The sequence below is a fragment of the Oryza glaberrima genome, chromosome 3, assembly GCF_000147395.1.
Source record: "Oryza glaberrima chromosome 3, OglaRS2, whole genome shotgun sequence".
Classification (NCBI taxonomy): Eukaryota; Viridiplantae; Streptophyta; class Magnoliopsida; order Poales; family Poaceae; genus Oryza; species Oryza glaberrima.
The window spans coordinates 31,466,287-31,492,380 of record NC_068328.1 but is presented as its reverse complement, the minus strand read 5'-3'; the positions used below and the strand labels follow the sequence as shown (position 1 = coordinate 31,492,380).

At 42.8% G+C, this 26,094-nt stretch overlaps 4 protein-coding genes and 1 non-coding gene across 6 annotated transcripts; 4 read left to right on the top strand and 1 right to left on the bottom strand.

Annotated features, from left to right (window-relative positions):
• Positions 1-3,135: 3,135 nt before the first annotated feature.
• Positions 3,136-5,247, bottom strand: LOC127765393 (uncharacterized). Of its 2 annotated transcripts, none has more exons than XM_052290283.1 (6): positions 4,875-5,168; positions 4,656-4,763; positions 4,408-4,532; positions 4,224-4,324; positions 4,058-4,117; positions 3,136-3,468 (listed from the first exon to the last, which is right to left on the bottom strand). In XM_052290283.1, the coding sequence occupies exons 1-6, from the start codon at positions 5,146-5,148 to the stop codon at positions 3,384-3,386; spliced, it is 753 nt and encodes a 250-aa protein (XP_052146243.1). In that variant the 5' UTR covers positions 5,149-5,168; the 3' UTR covers positions 3,136-3,383. The 2 variants fall into 2 exon arrangements, with proteins under 2 accessions (XP_052146243.1, XP_052146242.1); XM_052290282.1 differs by having other exon boundaries at positions 3,385-3,522; positions 4,875-5,247.
• Positions 5,248-8,142: 2,895 nt separating this feature from the next.
• LOC127768617 (uncharacterized) lies at positions 8,143-15,317 on the top strand. The gene is made up of 17 exons (XM_052294232.1): positions 8,143-8,643; positions 9,250-9,512; positions 10,379-10,456; positions 11,250-11,470; positions 11,578-11,670; positions 11,830-11,913; positions 12,059-12,175; positions 12,283-12,373; positions 12,452-12,508; positions 12,702-12,755; positions 12,837-12,894; positions 13,361-13,437; positions 13,746-13,816; positions 13,966-14,026; positions 14,478-14,537; positions 14,699-14,761; positions 14,897-15,317. Exons 1-17 carry the CDS (start codon positions 8,505-8,507, stop codon positions 15,017-15,019), a joined length of 1,710 nt encoding a protein of 569 aa, XP_052150192.1. The 5' UTR covers positions 8,143-8,504; the 3' UTR covers positions 15,020-15,317.
• A 1,280-nt stretch (positions 15,318-16,597) lies between these two features.
• Positions 16,598-19,776, top strand: LOC127767250 (uncharacterized). The gene is made up of 8 exons (XM_052292520.1): positions 16,598-16,745; positions 16,910-16,991; positions 17,383-17,436; positions 17,529-17,620; positions 17,704-17,817; positions 19,028-19,095; positions 19,201-19,312; positions 19,394-19,776. The coding sequence occupies exons 1-8, from the start codon at positions 16,692-16,694 to the stop codon at positions 19,487-19,489; spliced, it is 672 nt and encodes a 223-aa protein (XP_052148480.1). The 5' UTR covers positions 16,598-16,691; the 3' UTR covers positions 19,490-19,776.
• Positions 19,777-20,067: 291 nt separating this feature from the next.
• TRNAT-AGU (transfer RNA threonine (anticodon AGU)) lies at positions 20,068-20,141 on the top strand. The gene has a single exon. It is a non-coding gene; the product is annotated as a tRNA-Thr (tRNA).
• Positions 20,142-22,610: 2,469 nt separating this feature from the next.
• Positions 22,611-25,849, top strand: LOC127767248 (malate dehydrogenase, glyoxysomal-like). The gene is made up of 9 exons (XM_052292519.1): positions 22,611-22,910; positions 22,991-23,200; positions 23,756-24,070; positions 24,184-24,273; positions 24,374-24,457; positions 25,095-25,130; positions 25,206-25,295; positions 25,379-25,473; positions 25,582-25,849. Exons 1-9 carry the CDS (start codon positions 22,839-22,841, stop codon positions 25,652-25,654), a joined length of 1,065 nt encoding a protein of 354 aa, XP_052148479.1. The 5' UTR covers positions 22,611-22,838; the 3' UTR covers positions 25,655-25,849.
• The last annotated feature ends 245 nt before the right edge of the window (positions 25,850-26,094 follow it).

Here is a 26,094-nt window from a genome sequence, read left to right as displayed (position 1 = left end):
AATACTCCATTTTGTCTTTGTGGCCAACAGGATCATCGTTCAACCATTTATGAGTCTTACAATATATTAGTAGCAATAGAAAATTGTTGTATGTTTTTAATGTATTCCATTTTATAAATAAACCTCCTTGTTCCTTGTTTCAGACAAACAAACTACGGGAAGTCTTCAGACCAGTTCTTCTCAAATGGAGAAACACGAGGTGGTGTGCGGAGATAATGCTAGACTTAAAGAAGAAGGAGCAACTGTGGATAATATGGATCCTTCCCGTCCTTTTCTATACCTTGAGAAATTCGATCAGAAAAAGATGGATGAGGTATGTTGGCTACCCATCTCTGTGATCCTCCTCTTGGCTTCTGTTTTCTTCCCTTATGAACTGGCATTTGACATACTCTCTTCCAGTGGGTAAAAATTAAATCTGTTTGGGCCGCCAAGAACGTAAAGAACGATATCATGACAGATCCTACTCCTCAGGTTTTGTTTCTATTTCACTTACAGAATTCAGTTGACAGATCACTCTGTTATATTAGTTATTTCTTTCTAACCTGCAGCATTTTGGTGTATCTAAGTAGTCCATGTTGAAGCTAAGTGTTCTGTTACTTAATTATAAAGCGCATGCCCGTGAAGCTTGTTTATTATGTTCTGCTTTATCAACTGGAAAAATAACTGGCCTTCTTTTTCATTTGTCAATGGATCGATCTAGTGGGTGCAAAATAACTTCTATTGTTTAACTCCCTACTTGGAACACATCCTGAAAAAGGATAGTACCCGGTGCTTCCGCCGCTTGTTTGCAAACTCTTGGATATTGGCATGGGATTTTACCATTACCTCTGAAACCTTGACCTACATGGTCAGGCATAACGCCCTGCGATGTGCGAAAGTTGTATTGGAGGGCAAGGCACCTGAGCTCAATTATATGCATGCTAATCCCAATTGCATGAATCCATATGGATGTTTTGCACTCCATGAAGCTGCTGAACGGTTCTTTGTTGACATGATCAAGTTGCTCTTCCGCCATGGTGCTTCAGCTAATGTACGCACAGTTGGTAATGCTGGCACTGAGGACCTTCTCCCTCCATATTGCAGTTGAGAATACTTGCATGCATAAGTATCTGGAGGATAATCTATCTCCTACCCTGTATAATGAGGATTATGTATACAAGCTCATTCATCTGCTGTGCTTACCTGAGATGGTTTGTTTCACTTTCCTCTCTACAAAACGTGTGCAGAATGGCATTTTAAATATGTATACCTTTTTGAATTTTTCATATGTGGTGCAGCCTGTTTTTATTTCAAATTTAGCAGTCAGTAATCCTGATATTCTACTCCCTCAGTTGCAAGTAAGGTGTTTTAGTTTTGTCCTTAGTCAAAGTTCTTTAACTTTGACCAAGTTTATAGAAAAATAATTAACATCTTCAATACAAAATAAATAAACTATCAAGACATATTTCATAGTGGATTTTAATTGAACTAATTTGATGTTGTTTATGTTGGATCATTTTATAGAAAAAATAACATCTTAAGTTCCAAACATTGTGACGTTACGATATGGGGAGTATTAGCTAAGTAAATTTTATTTGGCTTGAAGATTGGTCCTAATTTATGCCTTGTAATTAGAAGAAACTAGGTGATGTAATATAGGAAGTTATTCAGTGCTGCTTGATAAAGGCAATCTAATTTTGTTCCTTGGCGGCCTTTTTGTTTTGCAGAAGATTTTCTTGGATACAACTAGACTGCTTGCCGAAAAAACAGATAATCTTGTTGATGAGCTATGGAATTACATGAAGGATGGCAAGCTTGTACAGTCAGCAGTTCTACTCCTGGCAGCTCAAAAACAGTTTCGGAAGGTCAAGCCTGAAGGATTTCATGTTATCGTGCAGCGATTATGCTGTGCTCCCCAAACACGCGAGAAAGGTGATACTGGAGAGGCACAGAAGCAGCTGGAGGAGAAGGGAGGACGTTTTAATTGTTCTTTACAGCTTGTTAGTATAATTTCTCTGGCTGGCGAAGTTCTTGACAAGTATATTCAGGCACATTCAGAGGTACCACCTCTTTTTTAATCATTTCGCTGTTTATTTTGATAGTGGTATTTTACTATATACTTTCAAAAATCCATGCTCTAATTTGAGCAAGAAGAATGCATAGTTCTGTTGATTTCCACGCCCTTTCCATATAGTGTGCATGTGGGAGCATAGTCAGCGTAAAGAGATTGGTGTGTCCTGTTTGTGTTAAACCCATGAGAAGAAACTTGCCACTGAAGTGATGTTACTTCTCAAGATTTTTCATGAAGCTTATGACGTCGGAGCCCCCGGTGTTTTGAGAAGCTGGAGCCCCTCGAGTCTTAGGGATGCGGCCTTAGCATGTTGAAAGAATTGACTATCAAATGGTTGAATTGAGATAGGACTGAATTAGTTGTTTGGGGTATGCCATATGTCAAGTAAACCCTGATTTATGTAGCCTGTTAATACATGACAATGTACCATTTCTACCATGACAGGCCTGATCTCCTGCTGCCTTCTATTGAGTTCTCTCAGGTAACTCGGTCACAAATTGGAGATCTACAAGCACGCACGCTGGGCTGCTATGTCACCCAGAGAACCTGTTTGATAAACTGAGATTGCCAAGATCAGTGGAGACAAACCCAGAGGATGGCACACCATGAAGCAGATTGTATTTGGTGGAAGGCTGACCGCTAAAGAGGACATTTAGGTCCATTGAATAGTCATTTGAAAATGATTATGGCTTCCCCCCCATCTTTCCCTGATTGCTTGCAGAATTCATTACCATTCAAAATTTCAAACCTGATGTTAGTATGTGACTTGTATTTGTATAGTTCCCATTCAGTTCAAGGTAAAAATTGTATTACCAAGGTTTTTCCCTATTATCCATTACTGCATAATAGCTTCCAAATAGTCGCAGTTTATTTAGTAAGAATCAATTAGTGTAATCAAGCTTATGTTGGACTAAAAAAAGATGAAGTAAATATCCCATTAAATTTTATTTCCGTTAGTTTAATGAGTATCAAGAACAAGATAGTCCTAAGAAACTAAAAGTTTAAGAAGTAAATGGATAACGATTTTAGTGATGCTATGCTGGCCAGTAATTAGTGGAGCACAAGTGCACAACAGACAGAAGATATTGAAGGGAATGATTGAACTAAAGAAAGAAAAGGATAACCTTCTATAAACAAACCTCCCTAATTACTTCTGATATTTCATTTTCCATGCTATGGAATGACCATTTTTACTGTAAAGAGGATATGTCAAATCAAATATGCTAGTCGGAGAACAACATGCTCTGATGAACAGAGGAGCTTAACCTTACCTCGTGGGTAGATTTAGGTTACTCTGGAATAATTTAATCCTCAAAGGTGCTTCTAGAAAATTCTAGATACCTAAACAGTCTTTAACACTCTGTTCAAATTTATCGATGGCAGAGACGGTGCTCAGCAAGCCATCCTTCATCTTCTCCCTGCAGGATAGTTGAGTTGATAAGCGTCATGCATTTCCTAGCTTCGCAAATATTCTGAATAAATGCAACAAAGAATCACATGTAATCGGCATCGTAAAACTCATTTTACTGGGAAATGTAAAGAAATAAGCAGTTGAGCACACTATCATTTCCATTGAATTCCTCCATCGCACTAAGAATAAGATTACAAAAACCAGTTCATGGGAACATGAAAGATGTTCCAAACTGAAAGGAAATGAGATAATGCAGTCCAAGGAATCATGTAACTTGGTTCCTAGTTACCACCTAGAATGACATAAGACCTACCTTAAATTTTCTCCGGACCGAAGACCTACCTTAATTGTTTAAAGAGAGGCCTTTGGCCCAGCGAAAAATTAAGGTATTATGTCATTGTTGCCCATGGATGAGTTATTGAATATACCATAGCCAGATGATAAAAATAGATGGCTGCACTGCAGAACTCAAATAGCAACATTTCTGATTACACCATATATATGAAACGTCAATCTATTCTACGGTTAAGAGCCAAGTGTATTCGAGCTGGTAACATGGGAAAAACTGATATAGCTGATGTGGAGATAGTACCCACCTATCAGAAGTGAGCTCAATGTTACTGTTATCCACCACAGTTCCCAGGTCAGAGAATGACCTGTACAAAGAAATTTGTAAGTGATTAGAAGTTTACCCAACACAATATAAATTACAAAGCAATTTGGTAAGTTTCTTTGTTTCTGTAACGGGAATGTTAAACCTACTGTATTAGCTCGGCAAGCCTAGCATCAGCTTCAACCTTGAGAGGGTCCTTATCCGTGAGCAGCGACGCGGCATTCTTCAGTATCAAGCTGAATGTGCAGACCTGAAGCGTAATTCCATCAAACACCTGGTGTACCAAGAAAGAAAAGCAAACCAAACCATGGATATTGTGAGCGCCTCCCAAACCTCAACGCCGCTCCGCGACTGCAGCGAGACGAGTGAGTTCCTCTGCCGCGGCACGCAGTCTCGCCCCGCCGCGGCGAGCATCCGCCCCACCTCCTCGACGTCGTCAGCACCCACATTCGCCGAAGCTGCACTCCGAAGCCACATTAGTGAAGAAATTTAACCCAAATTGTCATAGCTTGAGACGGATCGACCAAATTGTCATAGCTTGAGACGGATCGAGTGTACAAAAGGTGATCAAATGGAGTTACCGAGAAGGCTCTGGGCCTTGAGGAGGATTTCGCGGGAGGCGGCGATGGGCGCGAGGAGGAAGCGCGCCGACTTCTTCTTCTGCTCCCGCAGCAACTCCTTCGGCCCAGCTGCGGCATCCCAACAAACAACAACAGCGAGAACAACCGGAGAGGAGAAGAGGTGAGAGCACGGTCTCCGGCGAGCTGCAACAAGTGCAGAGTCAAGGGAGGTATTCGTACGGATGCCGAGGGAGAAGGCGGCGGCAGCGGCGGGCGGGCGGGGCGTCGAGCCGGCCAGGACGAGCGCTAGTAGCGCCGCCCGGCGAGAGGGGAGGTCCGGAAGCGCTTGCGGCTGCCGCGAGGACTCCCGCGAGGCGCGGGCGGCGCTGGTCCTTCGCCGGAGTGGTCGCGTCGCCGTCTCCGTCGCCGGCGCCGCGGCGAGCGAGTGGATGGCGCGCATCGGGCCACTCATGGGTAGCTCTGGGATTTGCTTCGTCTTCGTGTGGGCCTTCATGTTGTGTTGAACACATCGCTTCGAGGATGGATTAAATATCCCGTATTTACGTCTTCGTGGAGGTTTGACGGGTTTGACTTGAACTACGCTTACACTCATGTAATGGCGTCGAGTAACTCCTAAGATCATATGATAATCAGGGTTTAGGGGTTAATATTCTAAGAAATAGTAACTTTTTTGGGCTTTCACACCTGAATTTGTCATTTCATTGAAAGGAAGAGTGCAAGGTTCATTACATAGAGTTTAGAGTTCGTAGGTGGGAAGAGAAGATTTCTTTCCAAATAGAAATTACATGGTGATCTTCAGTCTTAAAGTTTTCAGCCCACGTTGCAGCCTCTCGCACACAGCGTTGCAGACATGAAGCAATCGAGGGGACTTGTCATCTGAAGACAACATCATGTCCGTGATTCCACATTGCCCATAAGTAGAGGAGGTAGAAAACCTAAAAATGTAGAATAGGCACTCCTTATCCTGGCTTCAGCTGATAGAACGGGTTCACGTCTTGAATCATCTGTTGCACTCCAATTTTCTTGCCTTGGCTTCAGCTGAAGAAATAACTTGTTGATAGTTAGCTTCGAAAAATCTAAGCAACTATAGATTATTATAATATGGATGAAAAGCTTAGCTATTTAGGGGAGCTTTTGGCTCTAGTCTCTCATGTATTCAGGCTCACGTCATGACAGCAGGAAAAGAAGGTGAACTTTGTGAAAAGCAAAAAGGATACGTGCAAGGTTGCATATCAGAGAATACAATACGTGAGGATAATTGGAGGTTATAAATTGGAACAATGGATAAAAACATGTTGCAAGCATAGGATGAACGAGTTGATCGAAATGGATTCGCACAACCTCATCTTTTCATAAAAAGAAAAGGAATCGCATATATAACTCCAACCAATTAAGACGATAACACAATCAACAGAAGATGCTAGATGCGTGATGGATATATCGCATCACAAGCTTCACAAAAAGATTTATTCTGTCCTCCTCAACACTTGCAACAACATTTTAGCCTTTGGTTTAGGATATACGTGAGTAATGCAACATATCGAATTTGTTCGATTTTCTTGTCCTTGGAACAAATGGATTCCTGCTTACAAAAAGAATCGAAGTTCTTGTGCCAAACTGCCAATGATGCAGGATGATTGGGAAAAAAAAATCTTGTACCAAACTGCCAAATGCTACTCCTAGTAATGCAAGCCACGTGCTTCAGTGTTCTCACCGCGAATCGTGTTCGGGGTTGGCATCAGATTAATCTAATCACGCCGTCCTAATCCCGACCTTAGCCGCAACAAAAGCCTCTGAAAATAGATCGGATCGATCACTTGGAGTACTGATTTGTTTGTCTCAAGCGTCTCGCCCATTAGCCTATTCTCACTCGCGCAAACTTAACACGTACTTACAACTTTATCATAAGTTGAAAGCTACTCACTCAGTACAAAAAAAAATATAAGTATTTCTAGCATAGTACTCCACAAGTTAAATATTTTTAACTTTGACTATTAATAGCAAAAATATAAAAAAGATCAATCATATAAGATTGATGTCACTAGATTTATCATTAAACAAACTATCATAATATGTAACTCTTTTTTATTTAAAACATCTTACTTTTATAAATATTGTCAGTTAAAATAGTATCTCGGAGATCGTATCAAAGTCAAAAATAATTATATTTTGGAACGGAGTGAGTAGGTTAATAATTGGACGAAAAGCTTTAACAGAAAAGGTCATGTCATCACTTATAAGATACTACTACTATAACCCAATTTGGAGTGTAATGCTCCCTTTCCAAGTCTATACTACTCCACTTTGTAATCGGTTACTAACCCCACTCTCGCAAGTAATTAAGCAACAAGAGCATGCGAATACTTTGACAAGCTAACAAGGACAATGCGACCAAAGAACTAAAGATATATACCAGTGCAAGCAAAGTGCAAAGAACTGACCCAAGCATGTGCCAAAATGCAACTGATAGCTATCGATCGCTTGGCTGCTTCGTGCAAGAAGAAGACGAGTGCTGTGCGTGCAGCTACTGGTGGCGCACACGGCGTGAGTTATCTATCTATCCAACACGCGTCGGTGGGGCCCAGAAGGAGAGGAAGAGGAGAAGAAAAAGCGACGGGAACGGCTTTTGTTCTCCTCCAGGAGTTGTTGATCCAGAAGCCCACGTGGAATCCACGGTCCAAATTGCATGGGAGAATCTATTCAACGGCCAGGATGCCCCATCCATGTCGATGCCCTCTTTATGCCCAGATCAAATATTGATATGCTCACCCTGAAATGTTCACATGGTATTAATAAACCTCTTGGTTCTACGAACAATATAATTCACTCGTGTCTGGCTCTCGTTATATGGGTGTTAGAAATATTTATTTTAAAGAATCGATATATCAGGAGCATACGTTGTATTGAAAAATAGATTGAGGTCGGATCATATCTTGTCTTATCTTGATATTTATCGTATGCCCTTTTCACCCGTGTCTCCTATCTCATCAATTCTTAACGGATACCTATATTGTCGCATGCACATTGAAACCCTAATTTTAGTCCTTCTCTCTTGTTCCATCTTCTTCCTCATCTCCGATAATCAATCGCCATTAAAACCATTTTTGGTAAGCTCATTTTAACACTCTCGTATTACCTACTCTGACATACACCTTAAGCGAAAAACTCTACAATTGCAACCACTAACATCCCTATTACCAATTCATCAGGTTATCAGAGATACATCCAACTTTAAATTTTTTTTATAAAAATAATAGTTTAACTGTGATATGATCTGATCTGATGTGATATTGAGGACGTTTGAAACCTCTGCATTGGAAATCAATCCACATCTTTTTTAGCAAACCGCTTCTATTAACACATATACTTTAGGTGAGCGTTCGTGTGGCCGGAGCAATATCCCGGAAGCGGTAGCCGAGCCGCACCGTCCGTTTCCCCCCTCGAGGCCCTGAACCGCAAGGCCCCCCTCGTGTGTGCTTCTCCTGCTTGGCGCGCCCCGGCCAAACGCATCCCCACCCCCTCCCCTTCCCGTCGCTCGCTGGCTTCCAACGCACGCGAGCCTCGCATCGCATCGGAATCCTCACGCGATCCCTCCGCCCCCCGCCGCGGCGCCGGCCACCACCGCCAATGCCCGGCGGCGCGCGGCGCCGGTGAAGGGTGAGGGCGAGCAGCGCCGTCGCGCGCGCGCCCCGCCCGTTTGGATTCCATTCCTTCCTCTCCCCACTCACACCCACTGCTCAATTTATTCCCACGCGCCCCACGCTGACGCCTCGTCGCACTCGTGTCTCGCGTCCCGTCCCGTCTCGGCGTCGCCTCGCCTTCGCCTTCGCCTATTTAAGGGGGGGCGATATGCTCTTCGCCAGGAGGCCGCTCGCCACCGCCGCCAGCCACCTCGCACCCTTCTCCCCTCCCCTCCTCCTCTTCTTCGCCTCCGCCTCCTCGTCGTGCTCATCCGCCGCGTCGCCTTCTTCGGCCTCGGGCCCTAGAGGTAAGCGCGTTTTTCCTTTTTTTGTTATATGGCGTTTATTTTTTTTTGGTTGAATTTTGCGGTTCTCTGGTGATTCTTCTGTGCATGTGCTATTGTTGGTATTTTGTTTTGAAATGGCAGATTTGATCCGACGCGAGCCGCGGAGGAGGCTAACCGTTTTGTTTTAGCCGTCCCATGGCCGACATGGTGCGGTTATATTTGCCGGTTTTTTTAATCATTTTTTGCTGGTTGTTTTAGTGAATTTCACGCTCCATCTTAGTTTACAGTGTGACTTTGCTCTCTGGTGTATTTTACATGGTTCGAATTTTACGGCCGTTTGCTGAATCGGTAATGGCAATTGGGTATTATGGATTTTGTTTGAATTTTGATGTATTCTTATGTGTGTTTCACACTTGTTATTACATTGCAATCGTAGTACAATTGTTTAGGGAATGGATAGCAGTTCAAATGTTCATTTTACTCTATGTAATCGGCTGATCATCCGTCAATTTTTACCTAGATGCTGGAATTCCAGATTGTGGCACTGCACTTTTTCACTGATTACATGGCGAACATCGATTACTCAATGTTTAGCGTCTCTGTCCTGAAATATTGATCTCATATCAGGGTGCAGTGCTGTAAGGATGGAGACCGGTGCGGTGGAGCCAGCATCAACAGGAGCAATATGGTCAACGCCATCAGTGGAACCTAGAACCATTTCTGTTGGGAAAGAGATATTCTGCAACCGGTCACTCAACATGAGGAACATCACTGCAGTAGGATTTGATATGGACTACACTCTTGCGCAGTACAAGCCCGAGACATTTGAGGCTCTTGCTTACCATGGCACAATAGAGAAGCTTGTCAAGGACCTTGGCTACCCTGAGGAGGTTAGTTGCACTGAAACACATGCATACTTGTTTGGTGTGTAAAGATAAAACTGTATTAGTTGGTTTAGATGTTTTGAATTACTGTGCCAAGTTCTTCTCTGTATAAACTGAGATATTTCTCCCCTTCGAGTAGGCAACAATTTGTTTGTGCCGTAGCATCCTCGTGCGTCCGCTGTAGTGGCTGGTGCCTGGTTGCCAATAAGGTACCGGCGCAGCGACGGCAGCCTGTTGTGGTTTGTTCTTGTAGCTGTTGTAAATACTGTAGCTTGGAACTTCTTCTTTCCAAATCTCAATAAACTTCAGCCGGCTTCTACACCGGCCCGGCAATAAACTGAGATATTTCATGGCACAGAGGGACTTTTCTTCTTTTGTTTGTAAGATTGTATTATTTGACTGTCAGAAAAGTTAAACTGTGATGGGACTTCCTTTGTAGCACGTTAGCACTATCATAATGCAATTCTTGTGATGTTTGAATGTAACTTATTTAATGAAAATATAGCATTGTGGACTACTGGGATGATATGATGTTTTTTTCATATCATTTCTTTACATTTTTTTATATCATTTCTTTATCTGTATTGAGTAAGCATATATGTGGATATGAAAACAATGAAGAGAATACCACCACAATGTATACTAACATTCTCATGCTCTGGCGTTTGTGTTATTGACTACAGCTGAAATTTGCTGGTAAAAGTGTTATGTAATAGTCTTTTGCAAATTTGCTTGTTCCATACATTGTTTTTTTGTTGGACATGTCATCTAACCCGTTCCATATTTAATGTTTTGATGCTGAGATGTATGAAGCAATTGTTCCTTTGTTTCCTTTTGCTCTGAATTTGATATTCTTTGTTTCCATTGTGCAGCTGTTAACATGGCAGTTTGACTGGAAATATATGGTCAGAGGATTAGTTCTTGATAAGAAGAGAGGGAATATCTTGAAGGTCAGCTATTGTTGGTTGAACTCACCACACTTATGTAGAAATAGTATTATATGCGCTTATTCTTATATGAACCATCATTAAGTCAGCAATCATATAAAGCAAAGTGCAATACATATTGACATATAATGAGAACTAGATTGAGGAAATCACAAATCAGATGTTATAATGCCTAGTTTTTACTTGATATCAGATATTATAATTGAACCTTAGATCTTTAATCATCATCTTATTTGTGAGTAACGCATCTATACTTCTTCAAAATGCTTATTATTCACCGAGCACTTTCATCACTTCGGAAGTATTTTTCTTGCATCTCTTGATTAAAAAATTCAATTGCTAAGAGGCAACAACCATGTAGTCCTAGGCTCCTAGCATACTTTCTGGTACTATTGGACACTCATTGCTAGTTTTTCTTTTATATATGCCCTCTATGGTGGAGAATTTAACGTGATAACTGTTTGTTTCAATGGATATCTAATGAATATATCATAGGTTCTAAAATTCAAAAGTCTTATATTAGGTAAAAATACAAATGATTTGCAAAACGTATGCTACAAGACACATGCACAAATGTTAGATTTATCCATAGAATATCCCACCGGACCATCAACGCAATAGGTGGTTCTGTGATGGTAGACTTACACCACCACTAGGTTCTTTTTCATTGTATGTAGGAAGCATATCTAATGATTTATTGCTGTAGTTTTGAGCTGGACACGACATGAGCAACTCATTGATTTTCATTTGGAAAAAAAAACTAACTCTAATTTACTGTTGGTTGGTGCAATATCAGATGGATCGGCACAAGTATGTGAAAGTTGCTTATCATGGATTTAGGGAAATGTCAAAAGAAGAAAAAGTGTCTGCTTATGGAAGTACATTGATACGAGATTCCTTTGATGAGCCTGACTATGCCCTCATAGATACACTTTTCTCATTGGGTGAAGCCTATCTGTTTGCTCAACTTGTTGATTTCATGGATAACAATCCTGGAAAAGTACCTTCAGGCACTGAGTATGGTTATTCCAATCTGTACTTGCTGATAGTCTTTTTACCTTGAGAGCCAAAGTGTTCACATACTGTGGTTTTGTTTTAGAGCTTGCATTCTTTTTTCGGTACAGCTATCCGCTTATGTACAGAGATGTGAGGTCTGCTGTTGACTTGTGCCATCGTGATGGAACATTAAAGAGAATGGTCGCAAAGGATCCTAGCAGGTGCAGTTTTGACAAAACCAAATCTTCTTTTTTCTGTAATAGGCTAGTTTGATCCAATGACATCATGCATCATTTCCAATATTATAATCTGAACTTCTATATTGTGTTGATTGCATTAGGATTATAATTCTGTTAATTTATGTAGTTTGAACTTGACAGGTACATCAACGAGGACTTGGCCATTGTACCGATGCTTGAAATGATTAGAAAATCTGGGCGCTCAACATTCTTGGTGACAAATAGGTATATGGATCCCTATGTTATTTCAGGCTCCATGGGAGGCTCGTGTTCCCACGTTACATCAAAGAAATGTGGTGTTGCTATTGTTTCCTTTTCCTATATTGCTGTACTTAAGTAAAATGGTTTTGCATCTTGCTTGTCCTTGCAGTCTGTGGGACTACACAGATGTTGTCATGAACTACCTCTGTAGGCCATATACCTCAGATGTAAGCTCCAGTCACAACCACAAGTGGCTTGGATATTTCGATGTTGTGATAACAGGAAGGTTGGTGTGCTCTAACGTTCCTTGTTTGTCCGTTTGTTTTGTTGTTGATATCTGTTCCCTGAAGGTATTTTGATTCCTCAACTTGGTCTCTTTTTGAACCTTTTCAGTGCAAAGCCAGGGTTCTTCCATGATGGTAACCGTGCTGGACTGTTTGAAGTTGAGCCTGATTCTGGAAAGCTTTTAAATGCTGATCTTCATGTTAGTAATATGATTTTGTAAGTACAATTTTTCTGTACACTCCACGTATTTCTAATGTTCTGATATTCTTCTGTGAAGATTGGAAGCCCCAGATCAGGTCAGCAGCCTTCAAGGCCAATCCACAAAATTTACCAGGTACCTATTTTCCTGACAGGATGTACATAGTAATTTTGGCCATATAGTGGTTTTTCCAAAAGTAACCAGAGGTCAAAATGAACTTTGCAAACTATTATCTGGCCAGTTAACATCAGTTCTATTGTTTAATTTTTATGACATGTTTTGATTATTGTACTAAGTAGGATTTAATTCTTGTCATATTTTTTAACAGGGAGGAAATGTTGGTCATCTTCACAGATTACTTTCTGTTGCTTCTAGTTCACAGGTATCATCATTATTTGTGGCTGGTTGCCTACTTGCATATTTTCTTACTGATCAAATAATATATCATCTTAACATTGTATAGATCTTATATGTTGGAGATCACATTTATGGAGACATACTGCGCAGCAAGAAAGTCCTTGGTTCGTCGTGCTTTTCATTCCCTCTTTTTCTGTCTGATCTTTTTTATTTAATATATATTGCGCATGATATTAAATGGTGTTGCAATAGTTAGGTAAATGAGTACACTTAAAAGTTAGTTTCAATGCTAGTTCCACTCAAGCAACTATAAGTACTGCTCAGTAATGTTTAAACTGTTTGTTTCTCATTGTTTTTCAATTCTCATGACAATCTTTCTATAGTGTCAATTTCAATATGAAAAATATGGCAAATCTTTTGAAAAATGTGTAGCATGGCATAAATCATATTTATATCATCGCTGTTTTCATTCTTATATGTTGGAGATCACATTCCTATAGTTCTCTTTGTTTGCATGCATCATCAGTGCAAATTAGCCAAGATGTCAATTTTTAACATGAAAAACGGCAGGAAATACAGTTTTACTTTATTCAATCCCTAAGTTATTATGTGTTGTGATTTTTCTTTTAGGTTGGCGCACAATGCTAGTAATACCAGAGCTAGAGCAAGAGGTGAAACTTCTTTCGGAATCAAAATCTACTCGAAAGGTATCAGTTATACTCAGTTTGCCAATCCAGAATGAATCCAACAGTCTTGTGTTAGCATTCTATGCAATTACCAGCCTGCAATCCTATACAACATAATAACAAAATGGTTCTTGTCAGGAATTAGTATACGGGTCCAGAATGTTGAGATGTTGTCTGACCTGAAAGCTTTTCATATCTTCCCTTGCATAGTTTGGTGTCAATCAGACAATTATATACATGATATTGTGCATATTGAGACTGATTGTATTATCAGTCTGCCAAGCAACTGCTTCATTACCTCTTTTTTTTTTATGTGCTAACCTAACCAGGAGCTTAGGCATCTTAGGATGGAGCGTGATTCAATTGAAGATAAAATCCATCGTCTTGAATGGTCACTCAAGTATGTCAAGAAAGTTTCTAGCTCTCTGCTTTGATTACTTCTACATGTTAAATATCTTATGTCTGCCCCTAATAGTTTGCTTATTATATTTTCTAGTAAAATTTGAGTACATCACATTCCACATCTATTACTGATTCACTTTTGTTTAGGTTTGAAAATCTTACAGAAGATGAGAAGGAAAAGTTATTCTCGGAGCATGACATTCTGCTGGTACGTATATATTCTGAGTTGTATTAGCAGTTGGTACTTGGTACTGAAATGAAAACGATTGATATGTCTATGGTGTGCTTGAAAAAAAGAAGCCACCCTCTTTCAATCTTATCCTTTTAACTATGAGTAGCATTTAATTTGCACATATGAAGACAAAAATCAATATGGGAAATGATGGCTGGAAAGTAGAAACTTGGCCACCTAGGTTCAATGTAGTTAATCGGATTTACCAGTCCACTCATTTAATAGAGAATTAGTTTTGTACCACAAGATCACCAGCTTAGAAAAATACACGTTTCTGGTAGGTTGAACTCATAATTTTTTTGATTACTGATGGTAACCAGTCATGATAGTATGATGTGCCTTTTGTTCTGAGAACAATGTCTGTCCTGGCAGCGTATGGTCTCATCTTAAGATTTCTATTGCTTATCATTTTCTCTGGGTACTGCAGCAAAAAAAGGAACATGTTCGTCGGCTTCATCAAGAGGCTCAAAGGCAACATCATCATAAGGTACTTTGCTTGGTACAAAACCTTTCAATGTTTCATCCAAAATTGAACACCTAACTCAAAAAAAAACTTTGAATTGTAACCAACTACCTTTTCTGGACTTCTGAATTTTGCATAGCCTCTTCTTCCCCATCTATTGATTGCTACTTTTTATTATAATTTAGTTCCATAAAGTGTGGGGGCAACTCATGAAGACGGGTTATCAAAACTCCCGATTTGCTCATCAGGTAACATGCTTTTAAACATTGTCTGGCGTCCTGTACTGAATGTTCGTGTTGGTTGCCATCTCTGGCAGTTGATATGAGACTCATATTTTGCTTTTTTTTTTTTGGATTAATCTTTCTCTTTGCATGTTTACACAGGTCGAGAGATTTGCGTGCCTTTACAGTAGTCAAGTCACAAACTTTGCTTTGTATTCTCCCAACAAGTACTACCGTCCAAGCGAAGATTACATGCCCCATGAGTTCGATGTGCTTGGGCTGTAGGAGTTCTCCCGGTCTCCTTGAATAGATTTTCAGCTTGCATCTGGATAGGAGCATGATCTTTTGTCCTGTGGCTCTTACCGTCTAATAACATTGTAGTTTCTGTTAATTTTGTAAGCAAGTGTGGGATTAATCTGGTGAATGTTCACCTGTTCTTTTCAAGTTACCGCTGAAAAAAGAAAGCGAAAGGTTTGTGTAATTATAGTCGGCCATAGCAGATCAGCAATTTAACTATATCTTTTTGTACATAATAACAAGCTTATAGTGAAATTAAAGGAAAAGTTCTTGATGGAAAGTTTTAGCTCTCTGTCTTTGATTTTGCTATACATTTGTCTATTAATTTTCTCAAAATTTATCAAATATAAGTATAATATATTGTATTGTAATTGCATTATAAGTTATATCTTACATATATCTACAATATAAGCTGTAGATATCTTCCATATAATTTTGAATTGTTATATTTAGTCCGATGACCTTTGCTTTGTGAAAATAGTGTGTTAAATTTTTCAAGGTTACATATTTGTACTTGCGTATAAGTTACAATGTTATTATACAATAACAGTACATAGGGTGTGTTTAGTAGTGTAAAGTTTTTGAAAGTATTAAACATAGACTAATAACAAAACAAATTACATATTTCGCCTGTAAACTATGGGACGAATTTATTAAGCCCAATTAATCTATCATTAGTAAATGTTTATTGTAGTCAGGGGCGGATGTAGAGTATATTAGGGGGGTGCCCAGGAATCCAGTCAAAAAAAAATTTTAAGCTATACCTCACCTATTTTCATCATGTGTACACCACCCTTAATACAAAGTTAGGCACCCGTATTAATTTAAACTCGATATAAAGTAAAGTAAAGTAAATTAAGCAAGTGGCACCCTCCTCTATTCTGTTCTAGCTTCGCCCCTGACTGTAGTATCACATTGTCAAATCATGACGTAATTAGGCTCAAAAGATTCGTCTCGCAATTTACATGCAAACTGTGCAATTGGGTTTTTTTCGTCCACATTTAATGTTTCATGCATGTGTCTAAATATTTAATGTGATGTTTTTGGTCAGATTTTTTTTAATCTAAACAAGGCCATGACTTATCGATAATTGTATGGATAGCCTATTTGTTTTTGCAATTGGCGGGCTCCTTATGCGTAAAGCTGAAGCTATGCTAAATCTGACACGGGTAGCAAATGAAAGGGTTTGCATACGTTGGTTTAAACCCTTTTTTGTGTCTAATGCCGACCCTTTTCCTTTTGCCAACACCAACAGACATCGATGCGCGTTGCTTTCTACTCCAATTGTCAAACGACTAGTTCCCGTTAAAAATTTAAATTACATTGCCCTGTCGCAATTTTTGCCATGTTCCTTCCTAACGTTCCTGTGTCTCAGTCAACCCGTTCATTTCATACCAGGGAGTCCAGGACTGAGAGGACAGATGGGCCAGACACTGGTGCAATTGCCACAAACCGGCCCGACGAACCGCCTCCGCGTCCTCTCTGGGCCGCATCCAAACGTAACAAAAGCCCAGCCCACCAACGCAAGCTGCAGCGCCTCTTCCTCCCCTCCTCCACCCGGCAACCTCCCCATCCACTAGCTCCCCAGGCTGCACAGCCCACCCCGACCACCCCTCGATCCGCCTCCGCCTCGTCGTCGCCGTCGACGCCCCCACCCACCATGGCGGCGCTCCTCGCCCGGCAGGCAGCGCAGGCGCTCCGCGCGCGCCAGATGGTGCGGGAACCCTATCACCCCTCCTCCCCCGCCCGCGACCTCCTAGATCTCTCTCTCTCTCTCTCTTTCCCCCTCCCCATCTCCTCTCTCAGATCGAGTATTCCTGCTCCGAGCTTCTGGGTGTTGTGATTCGCGTGTGATTCTTGGGGTGATGGTGTTTGCAGGCGCAGCTCGGGCCGTCCGCGACGGCGATGCAGGGGCACATCCGGACCTACATGGGCGCAGGGAAGCCCACGAGGTTCAAAGGTCGTAACCCTTATCCCTGTGTTACTGCACTGTTCAGTATCCGAATTGCTACTTTGGAACCGATACGTTCTACGTTGGTTACGTCGTGTGATTGCTAGGAATCCTATACGTTGGAAGTATTTAGCCCACTAGTGTGAACTGTGAAAGAGTAGTGAATCCAATCTGTTGGTGTTTTGTGGTACATACAGTTGTAAGAGTAATGAATTAACGATGTATCGGAAGCTTCACGGTGTAGTTATGTCTGGAAACCAATATGATGAAACACGCCTTGCGTGCGTGTAGTAATTTTATTATAGTCTGCAGAACTTCCTAGCCAACAACTCATGAAGTTCCATTCTAATTGGTGTGATGTCGCTACTTTTTTCTTATACTTTTTCTTCCTAATTACCAGAGGATGAGGAGAAAGAGAAGCTTGCAAAGGAGATAGCGAAAGATTGGAATGCTGGTGATTTTCTAATGATACTCTTTATCTATGCATCGGAAAAGTTTGTGATCCACTATTCCCTTTAATGCTTATTTTGAACTTTCTTGCTTCAGTATTTGAAAGGAGCATCAACACATTGTTTTTGACTGAAATGGTCCGCGGTTTGATGCTGACACTCAAGTACTTCTTCGAGAAGAATGTTACAGTTAAGTGGTGAATTTGGCATACTGTTTCCTTTATAATGTAATTGCATGCTTGTATTTACCTTCTTATACTACCTCCTTACAGATCAACTATCCATTTGAGAAGGGTCCTTTGAGCCCTCGCTTCCGAGGAGAGCATGCTCTCAGACGCTATCCAACTGGAGAAGAGCGTTGCATCGCCTGCAAACTATGTGAAGCTGTAAGTTACATTTTCTTTTGCACGGTAAATAAGTGAGTTGAAGTTATACCTAGTTAGCCATAGAAGAAGTAGATATTATAGGTATAACTAAGTGTAGGAAATTAGCCAATCCTAAAGGAAATGCAGTCTTCCCAGTTTCCATGAATAATAGCTGGATTGGTGATTCTTCTTTATGTTTAGATAATACTGAATGCACTCATGTAACTTAACTTTGCTGCAATGTTCCTCATATCAAAAAGAACTTCTGTGTGCAATACTCAGTTCAGTTGATTGAATTATTTAGACTGCTACTTTGTAAATACTTAGAAAGTTAGAATTTTAGGTTGGCCATTGCAGACTTGCTACCAAATTTAAGATAGTAATCAACTACATACTGGTTGTCCTTAACAAGAATCGATCAATTTTTTTTCTTTAAATTGGACAGACTAAAACTACCTTTAAAAATGCCAAATCACTTTCCAGGAAACATTACCACCAAGTAGAGGTTTTTTTTGGCAGAACTGGAATTTGAGGGTTGAAGCCTTCTTGTGAACTTTGAAACCTTGAGTTCGTAAGTAAGAATCCATAGTGTTTGAACTTTGAACTGTATATCAATTGGATCCCTTTCTGAACCTATTATGGTCCATTAGATTTACTTATTGTCTGTTCAAACTTATACATACTTAGTGCACATAATAGGCCTAGGAAATTTTTGGACGGGTGTCATATCTTGATTGTTGATATTTCACAGTTGAATATATGAATATAAACTTTACGGGGTGTCGGGATCTGCATATGTGCACTAGTTGCGTACTGAAAAATTTGCCAAAGATTGCCAAAAAAAACTGAAAACTGTAGAATTCCTGCACTCAGCTTGGTATGCAATGTTATTGCGACCAACTAAGGTCTTGTTTGGTTAATCCCCATGAGGGAGGGATTGGAGGGGATTTTTTCCACACTTATTGTGGTGTGGAATTATTCCCCCTCAATCCCCTCCAATCCTCGTCAATCCCATCCAAACCGAACAAGGCCTAATGCAATGTATTGGTTTGTTTGGAATGTTAGAGAAACAACTTGTAAAGCTTAAGGTAATCAGCTTTACTTATGTAAAGCAATGCATGTTTAACTTGAAGGCTTGATGATTCTCATGCTGATTAAGGGTAGTTATTGTTGCGTTTTATGTGTTCTGTTAAACAATCTCTTTTGCTCACTTGGCATTACAAATGACCAGATATGCCCAGCTCAGGCAATCACAATTGAGGCAGAAGAACGTGAAGACGGTAGTCGTAGAACTACAAGGTAATCCCGTGGCTGGCTTTCTTTGATCCGTGTGAATTATTGAAAAATGATTTACTGCCTCTTCATCTGCTGTTGAGCTCTGTTGTGATGAACTCCTTTTTGCAGATATGATATTGATATGACCAAATGCATCTATTGTGGCTTCTGCCAAGAAGCTTGTCCTGTTGATGCCATCGTTGAGGGTCCTAACTTTGAGTTTGCTACTGAAACCCATGAGGTAAAACACTTGATTCTGCTGCAGATTCTTTTTGACATATTGCTGGGATATCATACATGCATCTTTTTTCTGCAATGACAGGAACTGCTATACGACAAGGAAAAATTGCTTGAGAACGGCGATCGTTGGGAGACTGAGATTGCTGCAAACTTGGAGTCCGAGAGTCTTTACCGTTGATTTTTGTTACTCATGATAAGGATTCGGCATTTCCCTGTTTTACTCAACTAGCTGATAAATAAGCAAACTTTGTATCATAACCTAAATACCTGGTACCATGCTTTTGTACCTTGGTCCATCATTTGTTATTTTGTGCCAGGGTAAAGGTGCATTACCATGTTTTTTTCGATATCATTGTACTGTTGTCGACTCAGATGGCATTTTGAACAAAATATTGTGGTTCAGAATGCACCTTTTGTTAGTAAATTGCTTGCATCTAGACAATGCAGGACCGATGCTTCTATTTATTCTTCTCTGCGTAAATTCATTCCAACATGGATACTGCTCTATCATTTCCCATTTCATAAGCATCTTCTCTATCATTCTCTTATGGAAATGGGATAGAACTCAACTGCTTCATGCCTCAAGCTTCAACCTGTTGTTGACAAGCATGAAGCAATTGAGCTCTGAAGCAAATGAGCAACCAAGATGCTTGTGTGTAGCACACATTAAGCAATTGAGGTCTGTACAATCAAGAGAAGTAAATAAGCTCGAAAGAAACTCAGAGATTTTGAGCTACGAAAGACAAGCAACAAAGAGCTTTCGTAGCTCAGTTGGTTAGAGCACCCGTTTAGTAAGCGGGAGGTCTTGAGTTCGACTCTCAACGAAAGCAATTTCTCTCTCTTTTTTTTTCTTCTATTTTGTGCTCATAGCTACATCGTTCAGTTCAAGATAGGTTGTTTTCTACATCATTGTTCAATCCAAGACAAGTTATTTTTTAAGTTTCATTGTTTAAGATAGGTATTTGTGTTCATAGCTTCATCCTTATAGAGAGTGGAAATCTTCGTTTTTCAACTTCAGACAGCTCAGTCTCCCGCAGGAAGGGGAACGGCATCCGTTCGGTTCATCGCCCGTTAAAGGAATAAGTTCATTTGAGGTCCCTTAACTTGTCAACGAATTCGATTTTCGTCCCTCAACCGGAAAACCAGACACGACGAGTTCCTCAACCAGTGCAGATTAGGTCCCTCGGCGGTTTTGGCTGACGTGGCGCCTACGTGGCTAATTTGACTCGGTCTTCATCTGACGTGGCATTGACGTGACGCTTATGTGGCAATTCGAGCCAGAAAAATAATAAAATACTCGGGACCCACATGTCAGTCTCCATAGAAAATAATAATAAAAAATTGTGGGACCCACGTGGCCCATATGTCAGTCTCACGCATAAAATAATAAAAAAAAATAGTGGGACCCACGTGGGCCCCACATGTCAGTCCAACTCACCCTCCTCTTCTTCCTCCTCTCTCCCCGTCTCCCCTCTTCATCTATCTCTCCTCTCCTCTCTCCCGGCGACGGAGAGGCAGCGGCACGCGGTGGCCGGCTGCCGGCGGGAGAGGAGGGAGCGGCACAGCCAGGCGCGGCGTGCGGAGGCGGTTTGGCGCGGCGGCGCGGCACCGGCAATGAAGGGGAGGAAGGCGAAGGGAGCTCCATGGGCGGCGGTGGGTTTGGGGAAGGGCTGGCGGCGGCGGGGAACTCGGTGGTGGCGGGGATGGAGGTGAGATCAGCGCGGGGTGGAACGGGGAGGTCGGCGCGGCGTCAACAGCATCGGCCGGGCGCGGTGGCTCGGTAGTGCGCGGCCAGGAAGTGGCGTAGGGGGGAGGAATCGGGGCGGCGCCGGGCAGAGGAGGGAGGGAAGGGGAGCTTCACGGGGCGGCGGTGGATTGGGAAGGCCGGCGCGGCGGTGTGGAGAAGAGGAGGCTGGCGGCGGTGGGGATGGAGAGGATGGCCGGCGAAGGTGGGGATGGAGAGGATGGACCGGCGTGGTGGGGAAGGGCGACACGAGGAGAGGCTGCCGCGGGCGACGCCGGCGCAGCCGTGCTCGGCTGAGCGTCGGCCCACTCCGGCGGCGGTAGGAACGGAGAGGTGCGCCGCCCTTCTCCCCGCCGCTCCATGGCGCGCCATCGCCTCGCGGGCCGCCGGAGGCGGAGGAGGAGCTCGGGCGCCGCTCGGTGACGCCGCGTGGGGCGGCGGCGGCGGCCGCGTCCATTGGCGTCGGCAGCGGAAGGGACGAGGCCCCGCGCGACTGCGGCCCACGAGGCGATGGCGCCGGGCACGCTCCTCCGCCCGCGAGGCGATGACCTGAACGCCGCGGAGGGAGGGGGCCCGTGGCGGTGGCGGTGGCCATGCTCCTCCACCCGGGAGGCCCGCCTTCGCCGAGGGGAAACATGCGGCGGCGGTAGTAGAGGAGGAGACAGTGTTGCAGCTGCTGGCGCATGGCCGTGGCGGGCGGAGCTCGAACGAGACGAGGTGCGTGGGCGTGGAGATGGTGGAAATGAGGTGCGCCGCCCTTTTCCCCGCCTGTCGCTGCTCGTCGGTCGTCCTCCCCATTGGCCGCCGCCTGTCTCGGCGCCCCTTCTCCCCGTCGGTCGCCGCCCGTCCCCGTGCCCATTCTCCCCGCCGGTCGCCGCCTGTCCCGGAGCGCCATATCCCCATCGGCTGCCGGCGCCGCCCCTTCTCCCCGCTAGTCGCCCGCCCGTCTTCCCGCCGCCCGTCAGCAGAGAAGAGAGAGGAGAGATGAAGAGAGGGGAGATGGGGAGAGAGAGAGAGGAGGAAAAAGAAGAGTGTGAGTTGGACTGACATGCTGGGCCCACGTGGGTCCTATATTTTTTTATTATTTTCTATGTGAAACCGATATGTGGGTCTCACTGATTTTATTATTTTTTCGAATTGAATTGCCACGTAAGCGTCACATCGGTGCCACATAAGATTAAGACCTGAGTCAAATTAGCCACATGGGCGCCACATCAGCCAAAGCCGCCCTCAAAACCACTGAGGATCTAATCTGCACTGGTTTTGATAGTTGAGGGACCCGTTGTATCTGGTTTTGCGGCTGAGGGACGAAAATCGGATTCGTTGACAAGTTGGACCTCAGTTGGAAATCCACAATCCCGTTCTGGCCCAATAAATATGGCCTGCACGTGGGCCACAATCCCGTTCCGGCCCAATTTCGTCTTTTCGGCCCAATGGGCTAAACCGAACACGGTGGCGACGCACCGCAGTCCGCAGCCGGAGGAACGACGGCGACGGCGACGTGGACGTCGACGAGAGAGAGAGAGAGAGAGAGAGAGAGAGAAGCAGTGGCGGAGAACGCAACGAGATGAGATGAGCTTCCCGGGGAGATGGGAGGAGAGCTAGCTAGCCGCCGAGGCTGAGCTCGCCTCCCCGCCTCCCGATCCCCGCGACCCCTCGCAGCCACACCCCCACCGGATAACGCAACGCCTTCCCCCTCCCCCATCAAAACCCCCCTCCCCCCTCGCGCGCCAACTGCTCTCCTCCTCCGCCGCCGCCGCCGCAACCAACCAGCCAGCCAGCCATGCAGCCCGACTCCGCCTCCCACCGCATCGCCCGCGTCGCCGCCCACCTCAGCCCGTCGCCGCGCCCCCAGGTGCGCCGCGAAACTTTCATCTCTCGCTCTCTCGTTGCGTGATGTGAGGGGATGACCAATCTGTGCGTGTGTGTGTGCAGATGGAGGAGGGGGTGAGGCCGGCGCCATGCAGGGCCAAGGGCGGCGCGCCGGGGTTCAAGGTGGCCGTGCTGGGCGCGGCGGGAGGGATTGGGCAGCCGCTGTCGCTGCTCATGAAGTTGAACCCGCTCGTCTCTGTGCTCCACCTCTATGATGTCGTCAACACGCCCGGTGTCACCGCCGATGTCAGCCACATGGACACCACCGCCGTGGTAACCTACTCATTCCATCCCGTTCGACTGCTAGCTTATTGTGGTAGTATTGTACTAGCACCTGGTCTGCACATCGGCAGTGATGATTGATGCCTGAAATCACTTTTCAGTTTCTTTCCCTTGTAGTTAACCAAACGACTTGCCAACAATGAGATCTCGCTTTTTCTATTGTTCCAGTGAAGTCCAAAAAATATATATAGAAAACTATGATAACATCTTGTCTTGTGTTGAAAAAGAAAGCCACCTTATGTTAGTTCCTTTTCAGTTTAATCATTATCAACAGTAAATGGTACTGTAGGTAAACCTCTTGTTATTGAAATTTTTAATTCATTTATAAAAAAAGGAAAAAAAGAGAAAAGATTTGCCTGCAAGCTAAAAAGGATAGAAGTGAAAAAAATGATAATTTTTTACTTGCAACTTACAATTGCACTCCACTATTTTCAGATAGTTTGAATGGATTACTGATTAGTTATTTATCGAATGGATTACTGATTAGTTATTTATCTGTGCATAGATACTGATGTAACAAATAACTGTACCCAAATTCCCTTGTAGGTCCGTGGTTTCCTTGGGCCCAACCAGCTTGAGGCAGCACTTACAGGAATGGATCTTGTCATTATCCCTGCTGGTCTCCCAAGGAAACCAGGAATGACAAGGGATGATTTGTTCAACAAAAACGCTGGGATTGTTCGCTCACTTTGTGAAGGCGTTGCCAAGTGCTGTCCAAATGCAATTGTGAACTTGATCAGCAACCCAGTGAACTCAACCGTCCCCATTGCAGCAGAGGTTTTCAAGAAAGCTGGAACTTATGATCCCAAACGTCTCCTTGGAGTGACAACACTGGATGTAGCAAGGGCAAACACCTTTGTGGTATGCATTCTAACAAATTGTTTTCATATCATCTCTTAGATAACATTAAGATACATGTAAATACTGTGTACTGCTCTTTGACCATAAAATTTTTCTTTTTCTACTGCTTATAGGCTGAAGTACTTGGAATTGACCCAAAAGATGTCAATGTTCCAGTTGTTGGTGGGCATGCTGGAGTGACTATATTACCCCTCCTCTCCCAGGTATTATTCCATCAATATTAGCGCATGTAAACACTAATTATCCGCATTTCAACTTCTGCAAATATAATAACTTGCTAATCCGAGACCTGTCTCTCTGCAGGTCCACCCCCCATGCTCATTTACCCCAGATGAAATCAGCTATTTGACTAAACGCATACAGAATGGTGGCACAGAAGTTGTTGAGGTACAATGCATGCATATTCGAAGTGCTGAAATTAGCCTTGATGCACGTGATTAATTTTGCCCCAACTATTCTCTTTGTTTGATTTTCTACAAACAGTACATGCATATGTGCACATCTTATTTACACAAAAATCTGCATAAAGCTACCATAATGTAGTTATTTGTGTGGAGTTGTCTAATCTAGCCCAAATTCTTATTTATATTCAGAAGCAGTGTCTATATGCCAAGTTCTAGTCCTGTTGATTCAAAATGGCTGATTTCAATTAACAAACCTTCTAGCTCTGTCTAGGTTCCAGAAAGAAAAAAAATATAACTATGAATTTGTGATTTATTTAATGTCAAATATTGCCTCAACTATAATTTCGTTCCCCATAGCCTTAGTAGGCCAAGTTACTAGGTGTTGATGAGCAAACGTTTTTGAGTTTTTAGGAAGAAAATTTCAGCTCCTACACTACAAATGTAACGGATGCCCTTAACCGAGACTGAAGAAAGCTGTTGATAACAGTAGATAGCGGTATTTGCATATTACTTTAGTTACACGTCATTACATGTCTGAAACTATGGGGATTCTTTTTTTCAGTTTTGGTGTTTCTAATTATTTGGTCATACATATAATGTTCCTTTTGTTTGTGATTCAGGCAAAGGCAGGAGCAGGCTCTGCAACTTTGTCAATGGTAGGTTATATGGCTGCTTACTCTTTGTGAATAGTATCCGAGTTATAAATGCATACTGACAGAAAACCATCTCAGGCTTTTGCTGCAGCAAAATTTGGTGATGCATGCTTGCGAGCAATGCGTGGTGATGCTGGCGTTGTGGAATGTTCATATGTTGCATCTGCGGTATGCTTACACCATCCGAACATTCATCCTTCCTATCAACCAATAACACCATCTTATGATTATTCTCATTTTCTTTCAACTAGGTGACCGAGTTGCCGTTCTTTGCAACAAAAGTGAGGTTAGGTCGTGCTGGAGCCGAAGAGGTTCTCCCTCTTGGGCCGTTGAATGATTTTGAGAGGTACATTAGTTGTATCTAAATATGCTCTTTCAAATGCAGTTGCCTGCAAATACCATCCAAAAATAATTGGTGTGCTTAATGTGTGTTTTAACTTATTTGACACGACAGAGCTGGCTTGGAGATGGCAAAGAAAGAGCTGATGGAGAGCATTCAGAAGGGCATCGATTTCATGAACAAGTGAGGTGTATGAAGGGACAAAGTTATGCATACATGTAAAGAGTGTCCTATATATAGTGCTCATATACATGTAAAATTTTCGCCGGGCTCATATACATGTAAAATCACTTCTGTAAAACGACCGTGAAATGCTAATTACCCTTTAGTTGCACTAAACCTTTTTTTCCTGATCATGGAATAAAAATCCTATACTAGACAACATCCTGTTGTGAACAATTTTGCATGCTTATTTTCATGGTGTCGTGGCCTAATCTGGATTTGATGATCTCTTCAGCAGATCACATTGTTTTGCTCTGCTCCAGGCTTCCAACAGTTTGACTTGCATTTACTGCTGCCGATTGTGTGCCTGCGTTGCTTGCACAAGGCCTCATATAATTGGGGCCTATGTCTAAGTTATTTGATTAAGGGATTCTGCACCGCATGGAGACAGAGTCCAAACTCTGA

What these genes read in the sequence shown, in the direction of transcription:
- LOC127765393 (XM_052290282.1), bottom strand. Translation starts at nt 5,247, where the DNA reads ATGAGTGTAAGCGTAGTTCAAGTCAAACCCGTCAAACCTCCACGAAGA. An exon ending in CGCCTTCTCCCTCGGCATCC is followed by an intron (nt 4,764 to 4,874) that starts GTACGAATACCT and finishes GGGATGCCGCAG; the next exon opens with CTGGGCCGAAGGAGTTGCTG. An exon ending in CAAGGCCCAGAGCCTTCTCG is followed by an intron (nt 4,533 to 4,655) that starts GTAACTCCATTT and finishes TTCGGAGTGCAG; the next exon opens with CTTCGGCGAATGTGGGTGCT.
- LOC127768617 (XM_052294232.1), top strand. Translation starts at nt 8,505, where the DNA reads ATGCTCTTCGCCAGGAGGCCGCTCGCCACCGCCGCCAGCCACCTCGCA. An exon ending in TTCGGCCTCGGGCCCTAGAG is followed by an intron (nt 8,644 to 9,249) that starts GTAAGCGCGTTT and finishes ATCTCATATCAG; the next exon opens with GGTGCAGTGCTGTAAGGATG. An exon ending in CGTCTTGAATGGTCACTCAA is followed by an intron (nt 13,817 to 13,965) that starts GTATGTCAAGAA and finishes ACTTTTGTTTAG; the next exon opens with GTTTGAAAATCTTACAGAAG.
- LOC127767250 (XM_052292520.1), top strand. Translation starts at nt 16,692, where the DNA reads ATGGCGGCGCTCCTCGCCCGGCAGGCAGCGCAGGCGCTCCGCGCGCGC. An exon ending in TCTTCGAGAAGAATGTTACA is followed by an intron (nt 17,621 to 17,703) that starts GTTAAGTGGTGA and finishes ACCTCCTTACAG; the next exon opens with ATCAACTATCCATTTGAGAA. An exon ending in TTGCTACTGAAACCCATGAG is followed by an intron (nt 19,313 to 19,393) that starts GTAAAACACTTG and finishes CTGCAATGACAG; the next exon opens with GAACTGCTATACGACAAGGA.
- LOC127767248 (XM_052292519.1), top strand. Translation starts at nt 22,839, where the DNA reads ATGCAGCCCGACTCCGCCTCCCACCGCATCGCCCGCGTCGCCGCCCAC. An exon ending in CAAGGGCAAACACCTTTGTG is followed by an intron (nt 24,071 to 24,183) that starts GTATGCATTCTA and finishes TACTGCTTATAG; the next exon opens with GCTGAAGTACTTGGAATTGA. An exon ending in GCTCTGCAACTTTGTCAATG is followed by an intron (nt 25,131 to 25,205) that starts GTAGGTTATATG and finishes AAACCATCTCAG; the next exon opens with GCTTTTGCTGCAGCAAAATT.